The sequence below is a fragment of the Hyperolius riggenbachi genome, chromosome 9, assembly GCF_040937935.1.
Source record: "Hyperolius riggenbachi isolate aHypRig1 chromosome 9, aHypRig1.pri, whole genome shotgun sequence".
Taxonomy (NCBI): Eukaryota; Metazoa; Chordata; class Amphibia; order Anura; family Hyperoliidae; genus Hyperolius; species Hyperolius riggenbachi.
This window is the reverse complement of record NC_090654.1, coordinates 295,460,942-295,483,708: the sequence shown is the minus strand read 5'-3', so window position 1 is coordinate 295,483,708 and position 22,767 is coordinate 295,460,942. Positions and strand designations below refer to the sequence as shown.

Genomic DNA, 22,767 nt, shown 5'->3' with positions numbered 1-22,767 from the left:
CACACCTCGGGTTTTCTTTAAAGGGAGTCTGAAGTGAATAAAATACAAAAAAAAATAACATACATACCTAAGGAGAGGGAAGGCTCTGGGTCCTATACAGCATAAATGTCAGACATTTAATGTGGCCCTCAGGGGGTTTCCCCACTTTGCATTAGGTTTGGCCCACTCTGGACCACCAGGGAAGCTATATTGACCTCCTGCTTCCCATAGCATATGTACAGGTATGCCACCGGTTCCCAGTTGGGGTAAATACAATCCCCCTTGTCCAGCGATCACCGCAACCCCTAATTACATTTACGTGTGTGGTGTGTGTAGAAGTATATTATTGCCAGAGGAAGGAGGAATATACCTGCGGAACGCGTTGCTTTGTATTTTTGGAGAATTTAAATAAATTTATCTGTTTCAAAATCGACAGTTTTAACTTCTTGAGCTATGATTAAGGAGCCATTCTTGCTCCGATACGCGTGAGCTTTTTACCTGTATACTGAGATGCTGGATTTGGAATAAAGAATTTTCTATTTTTTCACCTTACTCATTGGTGCAACGGGATTTCTTGTGTACAGTTTCACTTTTACTTCAGGGAGGTAAGTCCACCACTTCCTCCCTTGAAAATGTTAACGTTTTTAGCATATTTTATCCTGCTGGCGCCTCTGTTCTCCTCCTACAATACTTGGAGGTGGAGAGGTTTATACCCTTTTTCTTCTGATCTACAGAGAGCGACATCTTAATCCTGAGTGAGGACAGGTCTAATCTCCTCACCGGCCTATACAGTGGTTGCCTACACGGAGACCCTGGTTTGTGAGTATATCGTTTACTTGCTTTCTATATACCCATTCATTTTACATACTACACTATATACACTATCAACAAGTATATGGTTTATTTAAAAAAAACAAAGAGACTCACGCATGTCCGGCTTGGCCGCTCGCATGTAGAATTTGAGCTCAGAGAAGAGGGGGCCATTGTCACTCGGTTCCTAAATTGGAAAAAACAAAAAAAGAAAAAGATTTGAATCTCTCCCCAAAAGACAAGAATGAAACACATTTATCCGTTCTCTCCCACCCTCAGAACTATCTGCGAGGAAACATCAGACTTGGTTTTCCGGAGAAATAGCTCATTACAATTGGGATGATTGATTAAATTGTTTCTTCTATGTGCACATTGCTTATTGAGGCATGTATATGGTGCGGAGCCAGAGGTTCCACAATTACTATTTGGCTAACAATATAGGTGTAGGTTATGAGAGGTTGGATATCATTATTTAAGTTTTACAAACTAGTAAGACCTGTTAGGCCCATACTGCGATCTCATGTGACAGCTGCATGTCTTGTACCTGTGTATGCAGCACACAATGCCCAGCCCATACATGTACATTGTCACACTTTAATTTAACTAGGAGGACCTTCTATTCATTGGTGTGTCACTTCATCTGTTGTCTATGTATTATTTGGGCGTGCCTGTAGCATGTGCTGCTGTATCTCCACATCTAGGGCAAGTCAGGTCATGGGTTTTGCTTATTTGAACTCATTTAGCATATGTAATACAGGCTGAATAATGTATAGTTATTTTGGTACTGGCAGATGAAAGTTATAGACACTGACACGCTGAACAAAAGTCATTTGAAACGTCCATCCAATGACAGATTTGCTGTATCGGAGGAGAATCGTGTTATAAAATGTAGCCAGATGGCGTCAAACGACAAATATTGGGCAGATTCCCCGATCCAACTGGCTGTTGGGCAGATATTGTTGGGTCAGCCAGTAGTGTACAATGTTGTTCAAACGACATTGTTCCAGAGCATGCGCACTGGTCATGTGATATGTCGCTTTCACACGCACTCATTAAACGACATTGCAGTTCAGACTATCTGAGTGTGGACAACATAGTTTGTTTTTTTCATGGTAAGGTCATTGGCGTTGCTCCTTTGTGTATGGACCTTTACATGCGAGAAGGCAATTTTCATCTCACATATCATCTATGTCCGGGATCTGTCGAGACTACAGTTCTCTTTTAAAGGCATTGAGTTCCCTTTAAAGCAGACCTTCAGGGTATATTATACATTCAATGAATCTTCTTATAGCAAGCTATAACTACCTCCCACAGCCCCGGGGCCGCAGGCTGCCAGTGAGTAGCCCCGCCTTCTGATAAAAACCGCAATAGTGTTTCTCTACTGGTGATAGAAAGAACGCCATGGTGGGTTTTTTGCAGGGGGCGGAGCTACAAAACGAGGCCACCTTGATTGATGTTCAATCAGGCAAGCAATTTGTTAGGAGACTAAATGGGCAGAAGCTGCAGAAGAATGAGGCTCCTTGTAGCACAGTGGGCAGGACAAAGCTGGTGTCTGCAGTGGGGGTTAGATAGGACTTGGGCTCAGATATAATGTGGCACTTTGATGGATATCTGGTATAGCTCTGCTACATGTATTCCCCACTGCAAGGCTGTCCCAATAAGCTCTGATGGAGGGATAGAAGAGATTACTGCTCACAGTATAGGGGGTTCATGGGAGGGAGGTCAGACATTGCTAGAAGAATGGGCAGTCATCCACCTGTACCCATTGTCCTGAATATGGATGACTGATGACCAGGGATGGGATTCCCAGTAGTGAACTACTCGAATTCCAAATTCTAATGAAGTTTAACAATTGCTCTGCTGCAGAGGCACGCTCCCGCGCGCGATCACAGGCGCGCCCCCGTGCTGTCCCCCGGTAGCCCTGGGATCAAGGAACGGGAACAAGGTTTCTGTTCACTGATCTAAGTTGCCAGCAGAAAAACCGACGGTCTCTAGTCAGAGACTGCAGTTTTTCTAAAAAAAAAAAAAAAAAAAATTCCCCGTCCTTGTGCTTCCGGTAAGCGAGAAGCACAAGGAAAAAAAAAAACCCAAGGTGGCCATCTTGTGGCCAAATAGTAACACTACATTTACATACATTTTTCATGCCAATTTACACATATTATAACATAAAAATTAACTGTATTTCCCAACACCAAAAAATTACCCAAATAAAATTTTTAATGAAAAAAAAAAATTACAAAAAAAGTTACTTAAGGGTCTGAACTTTTTAAATATGCATGTGAAGGTGGTATACTACGAACATTTTTTAAATTATAAGCTTGTAAATAGTGATGGACGCAAAACTGAAAAATGCACCTTTATTTCCAAATAAAATATTGGCGACATACATTGCGATAGGGACAAAATTGAAATGGTGTCATAACCAAGACCAACGGGCAAATAAAATACATAGGTTTTAGGCTCCCTGCACACTGCAAATCCGTTTTCCGATTCCGATTTTTCTTGAATACATTCAACAGAAAAACGGATCAAAAAACGCAGCATGCAGTTAAGATTAAAAATCTGAATCGGAATCGGATGTAAAAACAGATTAAAAAGCGGAATCGGAATCTGAAATGCATGCAGTGTGCAAGGGGCCTTAATTATGGTAGCTTTTATTATTTTAAAGGTATAATGGCTGAAAACTAAGACATAATGATTTTTCTCAATTTTTCTTAATATTCCTGTTAAAATGAATTTATAAAAAAAATAATTCTTAGCAAAATGTACCACCCAAAGAAAGCCTAATTAGTGGCGGAAATAACAAGATATTGATCAATTAATTGTGATAAATAGTGATAAAGTTATTAGCGAATGAATGGGAGGTGAAAATTGCTCTGATGCATAAGGTGAAAAACCCCCGCAGGCTGAAATGGTTAATGACTCCACCTGTAATCGCGGGATGGTGGGTTAACTTACCCAGAAGTCCTTGGATCCTAAGCGTCTCATTGCTGTCATACGCGACCTATTGGACACGTTCCCCCACTCACTACTGCACGTCTATGTCCTCCTTCCGGAGGAAGTGCGGTACTGAGTGGAGGAAGGTGTCCCATAGGTCGCGTAGAATAGCAATGAGACGTGTCGGATACACAGACTTCTGGGTAAGTTAACCACCCCACCATCCCGCGGTCACAAATGGAGCAACTAAACTACATTAGGATTCCGAATTTGAGCAGATCGCTACTCGGAAGCCCATCCCTGTGGATGTCGCACTGCGTTAATGGCTGAGTGGCTTAAAGAGAGTCTGAAGCGAAAATATATTGCTAAATTTACCTTTCCATTTGCTTCAGTACTCTCTCCAGCGCTAAACCGCCGCATCCCCAGCGAAAAACGAGGGCTGCCGACCCCCCAAATCCCGGGGAGGGGGGGGGGGGGGGAGGGACTAAGGACGGCGCTTCCTGGAAGGGGCAGAGCTCTGCTGTAGCTATGCCTTTCCTGCCGTCAATCGCCGCCTCTCCCCGCCCCTTTCACTCTTTCTTCACAAAGAGAGGCGGGGAGAGGCGGCGATCGACAGCAGGAGAGGCGGAGCTACAGCAAATAGCTCAGCCTCTCAGGGCAGCACAATCCACAACCAAGTTGGTCGTGGATGTTTGCCCGGGCATTTGGGGGGTTGGCAGTGCTCGGTTTTTGTCGGGGATGAGGCGGTTTAGCGCTGGTGAGACTTCTGAAGCGAATGGAAAGGTAAATTTAGAAAAAAAAAAATTTGCTTCAGTCTCTCTTTAAGGAGAGAGATTGTAATCTGTGGCCCTCCAGAGAACTCTCTAAAGCCTGGTACACATTAGATAAAAGGAACGTCCAACAAATGACAGATTTCACAACACATGTAGATAATAGACAATGATCAGCAATAGATTTTGGGTATTCTGCCCGATCCAAATGACAGATCAATTCAGACAACTATTTGGCAGCTGATGTGCGCAAGTCGTTCAAACGACATTGTTCCGGTCCGGAGTTAAATGCCCCATTTGCACACACAGTTTTCAAACTACAGATTTGTCGGGATTACATTATCTGTGTGTGAGAATGAGGTCATTTATACTTGTCATTTCTTTTTGCCGGGTAATGTCGTTTGTGCGTGCCAACTTTTATCTAGCGTGTGTACAGATCTTTAGCCTGAACCATAGGTCAGAAGTCCAGTGATACGGTCACTACACCCGACCCCATTACTGTATCACATCAGCATCACATAGAATTATTTTATTTATAAAAAGGTACTCATGCTAGAGCTTAGTTAGGCTTTCTTAACCACTTGCGTGCCAGCAGTCTCTGGCTCTTAAAGACGAGCTGTCAGCAATACTATCTCAGAAAAAAACAACACTTATATAAGTAGATAAATACATGCTCTACTTAAATAACATACGCATTGCACGCTCCACGTTTTGATGTTAGTGATTTTTCTACCGTAAAAAAAAAAAATCCTTCTTAGCATTTTCCATTTTAAGTGTGGCTATTTTGAAGCCAATCCTGATGTCATTTCCTCCCTTACTCCTCTGCCTGATTGTGTATGCATTGCCCGCCCTCCACTATAGAAAGTGCACTGTCTTAGCATGAGAAATAATCGGCCTATCAGAGAGGAAAAGAGGTGTGGGAGGGGAAAAAAGGAGGGAAAGAGGCTTCAGCCAATCAGGCTGCATTAGGGGAAATAGTCTGAGGGGAAATAGAGAAGCAAAACAGGACAACCCAGCATGCCCTGCAACTTCCTTTGGGCATAGTAAATGTTGTGTGTACCAAATAAGAGTCAGGTAAGCTGGAGAATGATCATTTATCAACAAGAAAAGTAATAGTGATTTGTAACTTTTGGATTGTCTGATTAGCATCCTTATTACTTGCTTACCAGATAAAAATAAAGAATTGATTTTTGATTGTATCCCCGACAGTTCCACTTTAAAGGAGCAGAGACTGCTGATACCAAACAATGGGGCTTACCAACGAATCGCTGCACATACCCGCCGCTCAGCCATCGCCGCATACCCCTCGCTCTACAGTTGCTATGACAGCAGAGCTTTAAGAGCCAGTCAGGAGCAGATTTAATTGGCACCTGACCTGTCATCACTGTGAGCCAATGGGATTGCTCTCATAGCGACAGCAGAGCGAGGGAGAGATCAGCGGGTCCATCCGGCGCAGTTATTGAAATCTACGCCCTGGCAGGAATAAGCAGCTACAGAGTGGAGATTTCAATTACGGCAGTCCGGAAGCGGTTAACAAACTCCTGATAGAAAGACAGATAGATCAGACATATGGATGATAGACAGTTACATTTAACACAACACAATATTCTGCGCAGCTATCTTACCACTTTTATGACATAAGGAGCATCTGGTCCAACTTTTTTGGAAGAATTTTCGTCAGCTGGTTTAAAAAAATGGATAATGATTGTCAGAAGCTCATACAAGTCATATAACATAAAACATTCCAAAAGGGTTTTGCTTTTCTGTGTGTAAAAAAAAAAAAGGGGGGGGGGGGGTCTATCTGAACTGTGGTAGGCATCATGACAATAGTTTTGCTTTAAAGTTACCCATAATCCTTCACACGGCCACCACCACCTTGCCTGCTGGATACAATTACAATGTTCTGGACTGGACAATTTTCTGGATCGTCACTGGGAACAGGAAGCGAGATAGACTCTCTCCAGAGGGCACACAGGCAGCAAAAGGCCTGTAAGCTGCATGGCAAATATTACTGTCGTTTTATTGCATCCCTGGCCTCACAGGTACATTCCCCATCCCAGGGACAGCATTATCTAGAGCAAACTGCCTAAATAGATAGACAGGAATAAAAGCCTGACTGGTGTATTAACCTTTCCTCTATCTTAGCTGAAGGACTTTCACCCAAGGGCTACTGAACACACCTACCACCAGGCATGGTCACCAAGACGGAACTACGCTATGGCCAGCTGATGCAGAATTATGCAAATGACTCTTGTAAAGTTATGAAGCTTGAACATGGACCAATAGTGTGAGGCAGAGCTGGGATTCCATTTACAGCCAAGTCCCCAGTACCCGGCACCGGTGGGGATCGCCTGAAGGCAGATACACGCGCTTGCTGGATGCCAAAGAAGCACAAACCCCCCCAGGTGCAGGCAGAATCCTCACCGAGCCTCCAGTGATGTCCTGCATCACCTCGCTGGCTCCTAGCAGCTTTCCCTGCACAGAAGCGCGGAGAGTCAGCTGACCCACATCGGGATACACTACCTTGCATGCATGGACGCGGGAAGCTGCTAGGTGCCCACAAGATGATGCAGGACATTGGTGAGTATTTTCTGGCAGAGTAAACCCCCCAGAACAGAGGTCCCGACATCCATCAGGCATGGCGGTTAGTTGAGACTTCCAATTGCCTGAATTCCAGATAACGAGGACACTGCTGTATCCACTGTCAAGCTGCATACATTTTATAATCCTGCATGAATTCAGAATGATTTGCATCTTACTGACCAGCCTTACCTGCCAGTTATTTATGGTAATGAGATGACATCACTGATCACCAGTCCAGCCACTCCTCCCTATTGGTTGTGCACACAATGCAAAGACTGCATGTCATTGTAGAGAGCAGAAGTTTCATTTCTTATAATCGGCATGTACTAGAACATTACTTTTATACGACTTGTACATTAAAAGGTTTTGCAATATCCCTGGTGCACCAGTTCACAGCTTCTCATCTCCTCCTCGGCAATCTCCAGCTGTCTGCACACGCCCTCTCTCCATCAAAGCTAGCCTGATAACAGGGAGACATGATGTCTGCAGATGGAGTACTCACTCTTCCCTCTCCTGTTCATCTGACTTAAAGAGACTCTGAAGCGAGAATAAATCTCGCTTCAGAGCTCATAAATAGCAGGGTCACGCGTGCCCCTGCTAAACCGCCGCAATTGCGCCGCTAAACGGGGGTCCCTTGACCCCCAAACCCCCCACTGCGACACTTGGTCGCAGATTTGGTTGTGATTTATTGCTTCCTGGAGGCAGGGCTAACGGCCGCAGCCCTGCCTCCAGTCGCGTCTGTCAGTGGCGCATCGCCGCCTCTCCTCCGCCCCTCTCAGTGAAGGAAGACTGAGAGGGGCGGGGAGAGGCGGAGATACGCGCTGACAGACACGCGTGGGGCAGGGCTGCGGCGGTTAGCCCTGCCCCAACCAGGAAGCGCTCCCCCGCTGAAACAAGGGGATTTGGGGGTGAAGGGACCCCCGTTAAGCCGCGGGATAGCGGCGTTTTAGCAGGGGCACACATGCCCCTGCTATCTATGAGGTCTGAAGCGAGATTTATTCTCGCTTCAGACTCTCTTTAAGGGGGGGGGGGGGGAACTAAGGCCGACTGGGTGTGGGCATGCACTAAACAGTCCCTAAAGGACAACTGAAGTGAGAGGGATATGGAGGCTGCCATATTCATTTCCTATAAAACAATACCAGTTGCCAGGCAGCCTTGTTGATCTATTTGGCTGCAGAAGTGTCTGAATCACACCAGAAATAAGCATGTGGCTAATCTTGTCAGTTCTGATAAGAACGTCATAAACATCTGATTTGAAGCATGCTTGTTCAGGGTCTGTGTCTAAAAGTATTAGAAAAAAGTGGTGCTACCTCTATTGATCGATTTCGCGTATTTAAGAAAGGGGGCGAACCAGGGAACATATATGATGGAATTCATTCCTTCTCACACCATTACATGCCAGCACGCTTGTGTTGACTATAAGAGTATTAAAAGGGAGATGATCAGCAGGATAGTCCGGCAACTGGTATTGCTTAAAAGGAAACATGGTAGCCACCATACCCCTCTCGCTTCAGTTCTTTAAGGTACGTACACTCATCCAATTTTGATTAGCTAATGAATGGTCAATGGAACCACTTCCATAAACACAATCGTTTTATAGTATTTGCAAAACATTTTGTGACATTTTTGCTTGATATAGAAGCCAAAAAATTTGGCACTGCAGGATTGTACTTAATCTGAGTCTAGAGACTGTGCAAAGTTACATTTCTGTGACATTCTCAAAAGTAACTGTCATTTGATAAGTTCCTTGTTAAAGAGGAACTTCAGCCTAAACAAACATACTGTCATTAAGTTACATTAGTTATGTTAATTAGAATAGATAGGTAATATATAATCTCTTACCCACCCTGTTTTAAAAGAACAGGCAAATGTTTGATTTCATGATGGCAGCCATCTTTTTGGTTGAAAGGAGGTGACAGGGAGCATGAGACAGTTACAACTGTCCTGTGTCCTGATCACCCCTCCCAGTTGCTAAGCAACATGAACAACAACATAGGAAATCCCATCATGCTCTGCACAGCATCAGAGAAAAAAAACCTGGGCTTTTTTTCTTTGATGGGTGGAGCTTAGATAAAAATACAGCAAAAAAATGAGGCTTTGGTAAGAAAAACAAAGTTCTGATACTGTGAAACACCAAGCCTTTTCAGTTCTGTAGAGTAGATTTTTAGTCCGGAAGTTCACTTTAAAGCCACACACAAAAAAAAGGTTGGTGTGAGCCAAAAGATGGCAATGATTCTGTTATAGTGAAAGTCTTGTTTACATGTCTATTTTATACTATTTTACTATAACAGTTTTTGGATTGTGGAACAAATAACCTGGGTTTCCATTAATTCTTATGGGGAAATTGGCTTTGATATAAGAGTGATCTAGTATACAAACATGTTTCCAGAACAAATTACACTTGCAAACCAAGGTTCCACTGTATGTAAAAGCTGTTGGCCCTCATATTACATAGAAGGTGGTAAAATTGGTCATTGATTGGCCAATCAAAATTGGATTTGTATGCACCCATAGGATTTATGAATTGGTGTGATATAGCTTCCTCTTGATTTATGCATAAATATCTGTTATCTAAAATAATGTAATAAATAACTCATCAGGAGCGCTGACAGACATTGCCCGCTGTGAGTGATGAACATGAGAAGACAGCGCACACCGCAGGACCTGGTAAGTGGCTGCACCTGGCTCTCTACACAAGTGGGGGGGGGACAGAAAGGCAGGACCAGCGCTACCAACAAGGAGGGGGGGGGATAAAGAGCGGGCGGGAGCATGAAGTACGTCTCTTATCCCTGGATAGGAGTCAGAAATTTAGGTCTGACACGTAAAGAAGTCCCTCCCATACTTTTATATAGCGGGTCAGACCAAAACTATGGCCTAGTGCACACCGGAGCGTTTCCGCTGCGGTTTGCTATCTGCTTGTGGCTGCGGATACGCTTGGGTAATGTATTTCAATAGGCTGGTGCACACCAGAGCGGGAGGCGTTTTGCAGAAACGCATACTCCCGGGCTGCTGCAGATTTTGGATTGCGGATGCGTTTCTGCCTCAATGTTAAGTATAGGAAAAACGCAAACCGATCTGAAAAACGGCACTTCAGAGCGGTTTGCCAGGCGGTTTTTGTTACAGTAGCTGTTCAGTAACAGCTTTACTGTAACAATACATGATATCTACTATACCAAAACCGCTACACAAAACCGCAAAACGCTAGCTGAAACGCTGCAGAAAAATAAGAAAAAGCGTTTCAAAATCTGCTAGCATTTTGCAGATCTGCTAGCGGTTTTTGGTGTGCACTAGGCCTTATAGCCGAGGATATACAGTATTTAGGTGGTGACTTTCGTTGTATCTTTGGACAGCCAGTGTAGGCCCAGTGCCAGACCGCTTCCAGTGTAGAGGTCAGCAAAACCAACCTCATGCTTTTCTATGGTAAAGCATGGACCTGTTCACACACATCTATGTAGTATGAAAGCAGGCTCAGTACTTCAGTACTGAACTCACACCTGCGCAGTTCATTCATTGCTTTGCACTGCTCAAAGGAACTTCAGGGCAGCTGCAGAGGGGAAGGGGGGGGGGGGGGGGGGACAGGGAGCACCAGGGGACAGGGATGACCCTGACAACCAGCAACTAGTAAAAAGGAATCTAGCCCACTATGGGCTTTATTTTATACTTTGAATCCAGTTCAGGGGTACTTTAAGTACTGCAAGAGGAACTCCAACATGTTAGATGAGTAAACAGCAAAAATTACCGAGATAAAGGCGTCCAAACCCGCCCTGTCCGATGGGCGCTCCCAATTTCCACTGCTTTTTGGCCGAGTCGGAGAGCACTTCCCCTGGTGGGAACTCCTCTGCCAGTTTCCGTTTGGCTGGAGCTTTTCTGGCACCGGATGCTGCAACTTTCTTAGGAGGCATTTTTTCAGATCTAGTGAGAATTAAAGGAACAAATAAAATATTGTCTTTTCCCTCCATAGCGCCAGCAGCATTGCCTGTCCCTCTCACACACGTACTGTACGGCATTACTGCAGATAACTGGAGCCATTTCCTTCCTTTCACACCTGTGTACATTTCCATGCATTACAAACAGCGGCGAGTGGTGAAGATTTACATCATAATATAATCATCAGCGCTGTTCACACTGCCATTTGCTCTGACAAGCTCTACGGTCTGACCACATCCTCCATTCAGTCTGGCGAGAGGGAGGGATCCCGAGAATGAAGCTTTTCAATGCCACTGACAGGGGGAAGAAGCCGCAGGTCTGCTTTGATCTGAGCGTTTCAGAACACAAAGGCGAACAAACACAATGCAGCACAGACAATATTTCTCTAGCCTGATAATTGGGATTTTCAGCCATCACTTCTGTAAGTTGACAGCATTCACAGTCATAAAGGGATTCCTATATGAATATTTATACAGTGACGGAGCATTGACGCACCTGCCTGTACATGCCGGGACAACACAAACTGCAGCTGTGACGGCCATAGTCCTGGCTCACAGCAAACTTTCCTATACTTCATATACCAGCTCTGCCAGGTTCCACAGTCATAAAATACATCATATGTTACTACTGCAGTGTCATTACTGGGCAGAGCCTCAATCTGCAGGTCGGTAGAGAGATGCCATTTTTTTTTGGGGGGGAGGGGGTCAGAGATGCAGGAAAATTACCTTATTTACAGAGCTGATGACGCTAAGTGAGGTGTGACTGCTGCTTCAGACACTGAAGGGTTATCTGTGGCTCTGTTGCTAGTTATTTTGCACTAAAGCAAAGCAGCAAGGCCCATTCACACTAGCTATCGCAAAACCAGGGCTGTGGAGTCAGTAAATAAAAAATAAAAAAACAACAACACCAACTCAGACTCCTCAGTTTATGAAACCACCGACTCCAACTCCAGGCACCCAAAATTGCTCTGACTCCTTGACTCCGACTCCACAGCCCTGCGCAAAATGCTAGCGCTTTTGCACAGATGATTTTACCACGATTGGCGCAATACAAATCACTGTACACTCTCGATTCCCGGTCGATCGCGATCAGTGCAATTGCTGCGAATCTCCAGCAATAGCAGCAGTGAGATCACTGCCATTAAGTTTGTATTGCGCTAGCGCTTCGACGATTAGCAGGAATCACCAGCTTACGGGCTCTTAAAGAGTACTTGAAGTAGAAAAAGATCAAGCCTGACATGTCTCCATTTTAATGATGCTGGACTTGAGTGGGTGGTGGTGGAGTGGGGTCTAAGTGTTAAATACTTACCCAATTTGGCGTAATTCAGGCAGGTCTGACCCTCCCATATTACAACCGTAGTGATTTGCCGCAGCTCTGGTGGCCACCCCATCTGTGTTTCTGTGGCCCACCCCTAGCTTGGCAGCCGTGGCTCAATTGGTGGTTGCCGAGCTGGGGGCGGGCCTCGGAAATGCAGGCAGAGGTTTTGGGAAGAGCTCCGGCAGACTTTGGGAACTGGCCAGCAACTGCGTTCTCAAGAAGGGGGGGGGGGGGGGGGAGCGTTATCACCGGCAAATCCAGTCAGCCTTCAGTCAGAGCACCTTATCTGCATGCTTGCTTAGGGGCTAAAATCCAGAAAGAATAACACCAGGGGCAGTGATCTCCGTAGGATCTTTTAGCCAGGTGGTAGTTTTGGTGAGCGCCCGGCTGTCATCGGCTCACCTCCTCCTCTGCTGTAAGCAGAGTTGTGCAGAGAAGCACCGCCCCTGTATTCTCTCATCTCACCCCACCCGGCTACTTTTTCATGCCACCCGGTTGGAAAAGAATTTCTGGGGAGAACACTGAGGGGGGGGGGGGGGGGGTAAACCTTTGTGCCGTCAATGTAGATTAGAGATGGGGTGGGAGCTTCCTGAAGTTGTTGATCATCTTGGCTGTGTTGAGGCCCAGCCTGATATTCTGTCAACCTCCTGACAATAGGCCTGCCCGTCATTCTTGGATCAGTGGCAGGACACAGGCCTGTGGGGCACCCATGTTGGTGACCCTTGGTTTAGAGGACATATCGCCCAGCTTGACCACCTGGGACCTGCACAATCTGTTCGTAGTATTCAAAATCTGTTGGTCCTCAAGTTACATGAAGACGGTAAAGTTGGTCAGTCATTGGCCAATCAAAATTGAATGTATGTAGCAGGCTTTAGAGGCAGAGGATCAGCAGGACAGCCAGGCAACTTGCATTGTTTAAAAGGAAACAAATATGTCAGCCTCCATATCCTCCTCACTTCAGATGTCCTTTAAGATCTTTACAGAGGAACATTTCTAATGGAACATCCGACTCAGCTTTTTACTAGTGAAGCCTCCTGCGTCTTGGCAAAAGCATCCCGTCAGCACGCAATGTCATCATTTCCATATACAGGCTCTCTGCAATAGGCCTGCTGCCCAGGAGGATGTATAGGTAACAGTCTATTGCACACAAATCAGCTATTTCAAAGCAAACCACGAATATCCATGTCGGAAATGTACAGCCAATCGCCATCCTCTCCCTTGGGGAATAGCCCTGTACTAAAAGTAACTGCATGAGCTCCTCTCCCCACCCCAAGGGACAAGCCAGCAAGCTTAAGTCATCTGAAGAGCATATTTATATGTCACAATCTCTCTGATAAAAGAAACCTATTCCCTCCGCTGAATGATGTCCATGTGCCCCAGCACCCCCTCCTCCCAAGGCTGGCTTTCATAGAAACTCATATGCACTCTTCATGTAATGACAGGGCACTTGCAGATCCATATGCAGCTTACAGCAAGAAACAATTACAGATCCCTGCATACTACACAGCTCTTCCACCTACAAGGGTGACACTAGACCATACTCTGCATAATCACACGCACAGCTAGGAAGATAGTTATAAATACAGAGAGGAACTTCTATGGCAAAATAGGCTTATAAATAACCTGCACGGACTTTGTATGAAGTCACGCATTTCCTCCCACAACTGAGAAACATGCTGCTGCTAGGATCTGGCCTGTTTTGTATGCAGCATGCAGGGTATAGAGTCTGTCCTGTCTACTGTATGCAGCATGCAGGGTATAGGATATGTCCTGTGTATGGTATGTGTATGCAGCATGCAGGGTACAGGATCTGTCCTGTGTATGGTATATGTATGTATGCAGCATGCAGGGTATATGATATGTCCTGTGTATGGTATGTGTATGCAGCATGCGGGGTATAGGGTCTGTCCTGTCTATTGTATGTGTGTGCAGCATGCAGGGTACAGGATATGTCCTGTCTCAGGTATGTGTATGCAGCATGCAGGGTACAGGATCTGTCCTGTCTACTGTATGCAGCATGCAGGGTATAGGATATGTCCTGTGTACTGTATGCAGCATGCAGGGTATAGGGTCTGTCCTGTCTATTGTATGTGTATGCAGCATGCAGGGTACAGGATCTGTCCTGTGTATGTAGCATGCAGGGTATAGGATCTGTCCTGTGTATGGTATGTGTATGCAGCATGCAGGGTACAGGATCTGTCCTGTGTATGGTATATGTATGTAGCATGCAGGGTACAGGATCTGTCCTGTGTATGGTATGTGTATGCAGCACGCAAGGTATAGGATCTGTCCTGTGTATGGTATGTGTATGCAGCATGCAGGGTACAGGATCTGTCCTGTGTATGGTATATGTATGTAGCATGCAGGGTACAGGATCTGTCCTGTGTATGGTATGTGTATGCAGCATGCAGGGTACAGGATCTGTCCTGTGTATGGTATGTGTATGCAGCATGCAGGGTACAGGATCTGTCCTGTGTATGGTATGTGTATGTAGCATGCAGGGTACAGGATCTGTCCTGTGTATGGTATGTGTACGTAGCATGCAGGGTATTGGATCTGTCCTGTGTATGGTATGTGTATGCAGCATGCAGGGTATAGGATCTGTCCTGTGTATGGTATGTGTATGCAGCATGCAGGGTACAGGATATGTCCTGTGTATGGTATGTGTATACAGCATGCAGGGTACAGGATCTGTCCTGTGTATGGTATGTGTATGCAGCATGCAGGGTACAGGATCTGTCCTGTGTATGGTATATGTATGTAGCATGCAGGGTACAGGGTCTGTCCTGTGTATGCAGCATGCAGGGTACAGCCTCTGTCCTGTGTATGGTATGTGTATGCAGCATGCAGGGTACATGATCTGTCATGTGTATGGTATGTAGCATGCAGGGTACAGGATCTGTCCTGTGTATGGTATGTAGCATGCAGGGTACAGGATCTGTCCTGTGTATGCAGCATGCAGGGTACAGGATCTGTCCTGTGTATGCAGCATGCAGGGTACAGGATCTGTCCTGTGTATGGTATGTAGCATGCAGGATACAGGATCTGTCCTGTGTATGCAGCATGCAGGGTACAGGATCTGTCCTGTGTATGCAGCATGCAGGGTACAGGATCTGTCCTGTGTATGATATGTGTATGTAGCATGCAGGGTATAGGATCTGTCCTGTGTATGGTATGTGTATGCAGTATGCAGGGTATAGGATCTATCCTGTGTATGGTATGTGTATGCAGCATGCAGGGTACAGGATCTGTCCTGTGTATGGTATGTGTATGCAGCATGCAGGGTACATGATCTGTCCTGTCTATAGTATGTGTATGCAGCATGCAGGGTACAGGATCTGTCCTGTGTATGGTATGTGTATGCAGCATGCAGGGTACAGGACCTGTCCAATCTATGGTATGCGTATGCAGCATGCAGGGTATAGGATCTGTCCTGTGTATGGTATGTGCATGTAGCATGCAGGGTATAGGATCTGTCCTGTGTATGGTATGTGTATGCAGCATGCAGGGTACAGGATCTGTCCTGTGTATGGTATGTGCATGTAGCATGCAGGGTATAGGATCTGTCCTGTGTATGGTATGTGTATGCAGCATGCAGGGTACAGGACCTGTCCTATCTATGGGATGTGCATGTAGCATGCAGGGTACAGGATCTGTCCTGTGTATGGTATGTGTATGCAGCATGCAGGGTACAGGATCTGTCCTGTCTATGGTATGTGTATGCAGCATGCAGGGTATAGGATCTGTCCTGTGTATGGTATGTGCATGCAGAGTATAGGATCTGTCCTGTGTATGGTATGTGTATGCAGCATGCAGGGTATAAGATCTGTCCTGTCTATGGTATGTGTATGCAGCATGCAGGGTACAGGATCTGTCCTGTCTATGGTATGTGTATGCAGCGTACAGGATCTGTCCTGTCTATGGTATGTGTATGCAGCATGCAGGGTATAGGATCTGTCCTGTGTATGGTATGTGTATGCAGCATGCAGGGTACAGGATCTGTCCTGTGTATGGTATGTGTATGCAGCATGCAGGGTACAGGATCTGACGTGTCTATAGTATGTGTATGCAGCATGCAGGGTACAGGATCTGTTGTGTCTATAGTATGTGTATGCAGCATGCAGGGTACAGGATCTGTCCAGCCTATTGTATGTGTATGCAGCATGCAGGGTACAGGATCTGTCCTGTCTATGGTATGTGTATGCAGCATGCAGGGTACAGGATCTGTCCTATCTATTGTATGTGTATGTAGCATGTAGCATGCAGGGTATGGAATCTGTCCTGTGTATGGTATGTGTATACAGCATGCAGGGTATAGGATCTGTCATGTGCATGGTATGTGTATGCAGCATGCAGGGTACATGATCTGTCCTGTCTATAGTATGTGTATGCAGCATGCAGGGTACAGGATCTGTCCTGTGTATGGTATGTGTATGCAGCATGCAGGGTACATGATCTGTCCTGTCTATAGTATGTGTATGCAGCATGCAGGGTACAGGATCTGTCTGTGTATGGTATGTGTATGCAGCATGCAGGGTACAGGACCTGTCCAATCTATGGTATGCGTATGCAGCATGCAGGGTATAGGATCTGTCCTGTGTATGGTATGTGCATGTAGCATGCAGGGTATAGGATCTGTCCTGTGTATGGTATGTGTATGCAGCATGCAGGGTATAGGATCTGTCCTGTGTATGGTATGTGTATGCAGCATGCAGGGTATAGGATCTGTCCTGTGTATGGTATGTGTATGCAGCATGCAGGGTACAGGACCTGTCCTATCTATGGTATGTGCATGTAGCATGCAGGGTATAGGATCTGTCCTGTGTATGGTATGTGTATGTAGCATGCAGGGTACAGGATCTGTCCTGTGTATGGTATGTGTATGCAGCATGCAGGGTATAGGATCTGTCATATGGTATGTGTATGCAGCATGCAGGGTACAGGATCGTCCTGTGTATGGTATGTGTATGCAGCGTGCAGGGTACAGGATCTGTCCTGTCTATGGTATGTGTATGCAGCGTGCAGGGTACAGGACCTGTCCTGTCTATGGTATGTGTATGTAGCATGCATGCTTTTTAAGATGCGAAATAGGGGCAGTTAAGCCACGCCCCTTTCACACCCCTGGCCACGCCTACATCACACCCCTAGTGGCGCATGCCATAAAGATTTCATAAGGAAAATATGTTATTTTATAATACAAACCACACTGGTCATTTCTATCCTGGTTAATTTTCCTTCATATTAACATTTGAAAATTAGTAACATATCATTTTAAGGAGTCAACAGGCAAAATGGGGAAAAAAAAAAACCTGTACTCACCTCAGGTTTCTCCAGCCCCTTGCTGCCAACTGTCCAATGGTGTGCACTACGCCGCCGTCCCTGGCTCCTCGCATGGTGCAGAGGCAGACCTCGAGCGGATCAGTGCTTTTCAGCGCTGCTAGATTTGGGCGCAGCCGGCGCCTCCATAGACTACAATAAGAATCACTCCTATTGCAGCGCTCAGTGAGTAACGTCGGAGCCGTCAGAAGATGGAGCCGAAGTTGCTTAAAAACCACAATAATTTGGCCTCCAGCAATCGCTGGAAGCCAAATTATTTCATTCCCCCACTATCCATGTCGGCCTGGAGGGGGAATAGTAATTACCACGGCCGGGACTTGTGCAGAAGCAGGATCAGCTATAAACCGGCTGTATCCTGCGCCGAAGTCTACCGGCGCCGATTTCAAATGTACTCGACCTTGAGGCCGTCCTGGCGCCTGCATGTAGCGCGCTGTCAGTCATGGCCACGTTGCCCGCGGCGTACTGCGCATTACTTCTGCACCTGTGCAATACGCTACAGACCACATGGCCATGACTGACAGCGCGCTTCACACAGGCGCCGTAAGAATGACCTCGAGGTCTGCCTGAACGGTGCGAGGAGCCCGGGGCGGCGGCGGAGAGCGGGGCGGTCAGCATGTGACAGTCGGCAGCAAGAGGCTGGAGAAACCTCAGGTGAGGAAAGCTTTTCTTTTTTTTTTTTTTTTTTTTTTTTTTTGCCATTTTGCCTGATGACTCCTTTACAGGATGGGAATAAAGTTTAGAATGAAACACATTTTGTAGTAGAGAAATATATATATTTACATGGAAAGAGGGACACATGAGGAGGACAGAGGGACAGCTGGGAGCTATACTGACACTCTGGTTGCCAGGCCCGCAGCGTCCCCCGTTGCCATGGCAGCCCGGCCTCCCGCTGAGGGGGGTCTGTCCTCCATCACAGGGGAGCCCCCGCTCTCCCCCCTCCGTACACCCCGCTCTCCCCCCTCCCCTCCGGCTCTCAGTACCTCAGTGGCTGACGCGCTCTCCTCTCCCTGCGCGGGAAACTCGATTCACACGCCGAGCGCGCGCCTCCCTCAGCCTGACCACGTGACCCGGCGGCGCGATGACGTGCGCGGCGTGTCACGTGACGCCCCTCAGCCGCCGCTACTGCGGACTGTGACAGAGGAAGAGAGGGGGCGGAGCCTCCGGCGGCTGAGCTGTGCTGGACAGACTGAGTCACCACCAGCCAGACCACAGGGATAAGGAGCTGTTTATGGCGGGCATCACCCTAGCCCAGCAGCCTGAGGAGAGACAGGGCAGTCAGACACCCATAACAGTCCCTCTTTCCTCCTCACCTGTCCCTTATCTAGGGCTGGAGCTGTGTGACTACAGTGTAATCTGCTTATAATAAGCACTAAGGCACCAGGGATGGGGGTTACCTGAGGGCTGCAGAGACAGGCTGGACATATTGCTGTTACAGTCTCCAGGGCTCCTTACAGCCGTTACTGAAGAGAGGGAGCCGCTCGCTTCCTGTGATTGGCTCCGATACCCCCGCAGGCGGGACTAGCAGCACATGTCCTGCAAAACTTTCTGCTCACGCTTCAGACAATCATATAGCCTTACTTCAAAATGCAGCCAATCATGATAAGACACCCGCATCTGTGGCTCCGATACCCCCGCAGGCGGGACTTAGCACTCTCCCTTTCACTCTCCTTAGTTTTATAGCGAGACAGCCCGTCTGATCTGCAGGGCCGGATTTGTAATCTTAACCACCCAAGGCCACAGTCACCAGCCGCCGGAGCAGTGCTTTTCAGCGCTGCTAGATTTGGGCGCAGCCAGCACCGCCATAGGCTGTAATGGGAATCAGTCTATAGCGGCGCTCAGTGAGTAATATCGGCGCCGCCAGAAGACGGAGCCGAAGTTGCTTAAAAAACAGAATAATTCGGCCTCCAGCAATTGCTGGAAGCCAAATTATTTCATTCCCCCACTATCCATGGCGGCCTGGAGGGGGAATAGTAATTAAAACGGCCCGGACTTGTGCAGAAGCAGGATCAGCTATATACCGCTGTATCCTGCGCCCAAGTCTACCGGCGCTGATTTCAAATGTACTCCCAGCCGCCCTCCTTCGGTATAGGTAGAGAGATAACCCCTCCTCCCTTCCCTCCTGTATAGCCCGATGACCCCTCTGCCTTCCCTCTAGTATAGGTAGCCTGAAGACTCCCCCACTATAGAGAGCCAGATGAACCGTCCCCCCTTTCCCTCCAGTATAGGTAGCCAGATGACTCCCTCAATCCCTCCTCCCCCCCCCACCCCCCTTTCAGTATAGGTAGCCAGCTCACCTTCACACCGCAGCAGCAATCAGTGTCACTAATTTCTCAGCTTGTCTCCAGTGCAGAAGCTTCCTTTCCGTCTCCAATGCTGCCCAAGTCCATAGCCGCCGGCCACAATGCAAGCATGCAGAGAGAGCAAGGTGGCTGCTGCACAGGCTGCTAGCAGCTGAGTACCGCGGTCAGGCGCTCTCCTGATCACCAGTTTAGCCTGCTGCTTTGGTGCCCTTGCTACTGTGGTGGCCTTGGCCTAAATCCGGCGCTGTTGATCTGCACTAAAGGTGAAAGTGCATCCTCTTTTGTTTATGTTCACATTATTCCCCATGCTGCTTATTTGTACAGTGATGTATACAGTGCTGGTGCCATTCTTCTTGTCTTACAGCGGGGCTTACCCAGGCTTATACCCCAGCTGACATTTGGTGAGCCCCTCTGAAAGACACCCCTACAGCGGCAGAGCAGAAGGGGAAGCAGCGCTAGTAGGAGGGGTAGTGGCGGGGAGGGGGCCAGAACCCCCTCCCTCACCTGGGTCCCCTCCTGCTTCTCTCCCCTCCATATATCAGCGGCAAGCAGGCGGACGGAGGATTACTCACCTGAGTGCTGCGTTCCCATCACTGGAGCGCAGCGTCACTATCGTCACAAGTCTCCGCCTCAAATGTAATTCTCTGCCCGTGAGGGAGGTGAGGTTCTGGTACCCCTCCCCGCCGCTGTCCCCGCTGCCCCTCCTTCTACCACTGCTTCCCCCTCCTGGGGAATCTATACTAGGTATACTGGGGCAACTATAATACCTACACTAGGGGCAACTATACTGGGGCAACTATTCTACCTATACTTGGGGCAACTATACTACCTACACTGGGGGCAACTATACTTCCTACACTGGGGCAACTATACTACCTATACTGGGGCAGCTATACTAGTTACACTGGGGCAAGTATACTACATATACTAGGGGAAACTATACTAGCTACACTGGAGGCAACTATACGACCTACACTGGGGCAACTATACTGGGGGCAACTATACTACCTATACTGGGGCAACTATACTACATACAGTACAGACCAAAAGTTTGGACACACCTTCTCATTCAAAGAGTTTTCTTTTTTCATGACTATGAACATTGTAGATTCACACTGAAGACATCCAAACTATGAATTAACATGTGGAAGTATAGTACCTAACCAAAAAGTGTGAAACAACTGAAAATATGTCATATTCTAGGTTCTTCAAAGTAGCCACCTTTTGCTTTGATTACTTCTTTGCACACTCTTGGCATTCTCTTGATGAGCTTCAAGAGGTAGTCACCTGAAATGGTCTTCCAACAGTCTTGAAGGAGTTCCCAGAGATGCTTAGCACTTGTTGGCCCTTTTGCTTTCACTCTGCAGTCCAGCTCACCCCAAACCATCTCGATTGGGTTCAGGTCTGGTGACCGTGGAGGCCAGGTCATCTGGCGTAGCACCCCATCACTCTCCTTCCTGGTCAAATAGCCCTTACACAGCCTGGAGGTGTGTTTGGGGTTATTGTCCTGTTGAAAAATAAATGATGATCCAACTAAACGCAAACCGGATGGAATAGCAAGATGCTGCAAGATGCTACGGTAGCCATGCTGGTTCAGTATGCCTTCAATCTTGAATAAATCCCCAACCAGCAAAGCACCCCCACGCCATCACACCTCCTCCTCCATGCTTCACGGTGGGAACCAGGCATGTAGAGACCATCCGTTCATCTTTTCTGCGTCGCGCAAAGACACGGTGGTTGGAACCAAAAATCTCAAATTTGAACTCATCAGACCAAAGCACAGATTTCCACTGGTCTAATGTCCATGCCTTGTGTTCTTTAGCCCAAACAAGTCTCTTCTGCTTGTTGCCTGTCCTTAGCAGTGGTTTCCTACCAGATATTCTACCACGAAGGCCTGATTCACACAGTCTCCTCTTAACAGTTGTTCTGGAGAGGAGTCTGCTGCTAGAACTCTGTGTGACATTGACCTGGTCTCTAATCTGAGCTGCTGTTAACCTGCGATTTCTGAGGCTGGTGACTCAAATGAACTTATCCTCCGCAGCAGAGGTGACTCTTGGTCTTCCTTTCCTGGGGCAGTCCGCATGTGAGCCAGTTTCTTAGTAGCGTTTGATGGATTTGAGACTGCACTTGGGGACACTTTCAAAGTTTTCCCAATTTTTCGGACTGACTGACCTTTATTTCTTAAAATAATGATGGCCACTCGTTTTTCTTTACTTAGCTGCTTTTTTCTTGCCATAATACAAATTCTAACAGTCTATTCAGTAGGACTATCAGCTGTGTATCCACCTGACTTCTCCACAACGCAACTGATGCTCCCAACCCCATTTATAAGGCAAGAAATCCCACTTATTAAACCTGACAGGGCACACCTGGGAAGTGAAAACCATTTCAGGTGACTACCTCTTGAAGCTCATCAAGAGAATGCCAAGAGTGTGCAAAGAAGTAATCAAAGCAAAAGGTGGCTACTTTGAAGAACTAGAATATGACATATTTTCAGTTGTTTCACACTTTTTGGTTATGTACTATACTTCCACATGTGTTAATTCATAGTTTGGATGCCTTCAGTGTGAATCTACAATGTTCATAGTCATGAAAACAAAGAAAACTCTTTTAATGAGAAGGTGTGTCCAAACTTTTGGTCTGTACTTTATACTGGGGCAACTATACTACATATACTGGGGCAACTATATTATCTATACTGGGACAACTATATTATCTATACTGGGTCAACTATACTAGCTACACTGGGGGCAACTATACTACCTATGCTGGGGAAACTATACTACCTATACTGGGGGCAACTATAC

The 22,767-nt window shown here is 46.8% G+C and overlaps 1 protein-coding gene across 2 annotated transcripts in view; it reads right to left on the bottom strand.

The window, feature by feature from the left end:
• VRK1 (VRK serine/threonine kinase 1) overlaps positions 1-19,104 on the bottom strand; it is a 74,085-nt gene extending 54,981 nt beyond the window's left edge. Inside the window, exons 1-4 of one of the 2 annotated variants that reach the window (XM_068254789.1) lie at positions 19,055-19,104; positions 10,819-10,991; positions 6,122-6,177; positions 907-976 (exon numbers count right to left, since the gene is read on the bottom strand). In XM_068254789.1, the coding sequence (XP_068110890.1) occupies positions 907-976; positions 6,122-6,177; positions 10,819-10,981 (289 nt within the window). In that variant the 5' untranslated portion in view covers positions 10,982-10,991; positions 19,055-19,104. Of the gene's footprint in view, positions 1-906; positions 977-6,121; positions 6,178-10,818; positions 10,992-18,640; positions 18,749-19,054 lie in introns of those variants that run through there. The other variant, XM_068254788.1, reaches the window with a different exon arrangement.
• Between the last annotated feature and the right edge of the window lie 3,663 nt (positions 19,105-22,767).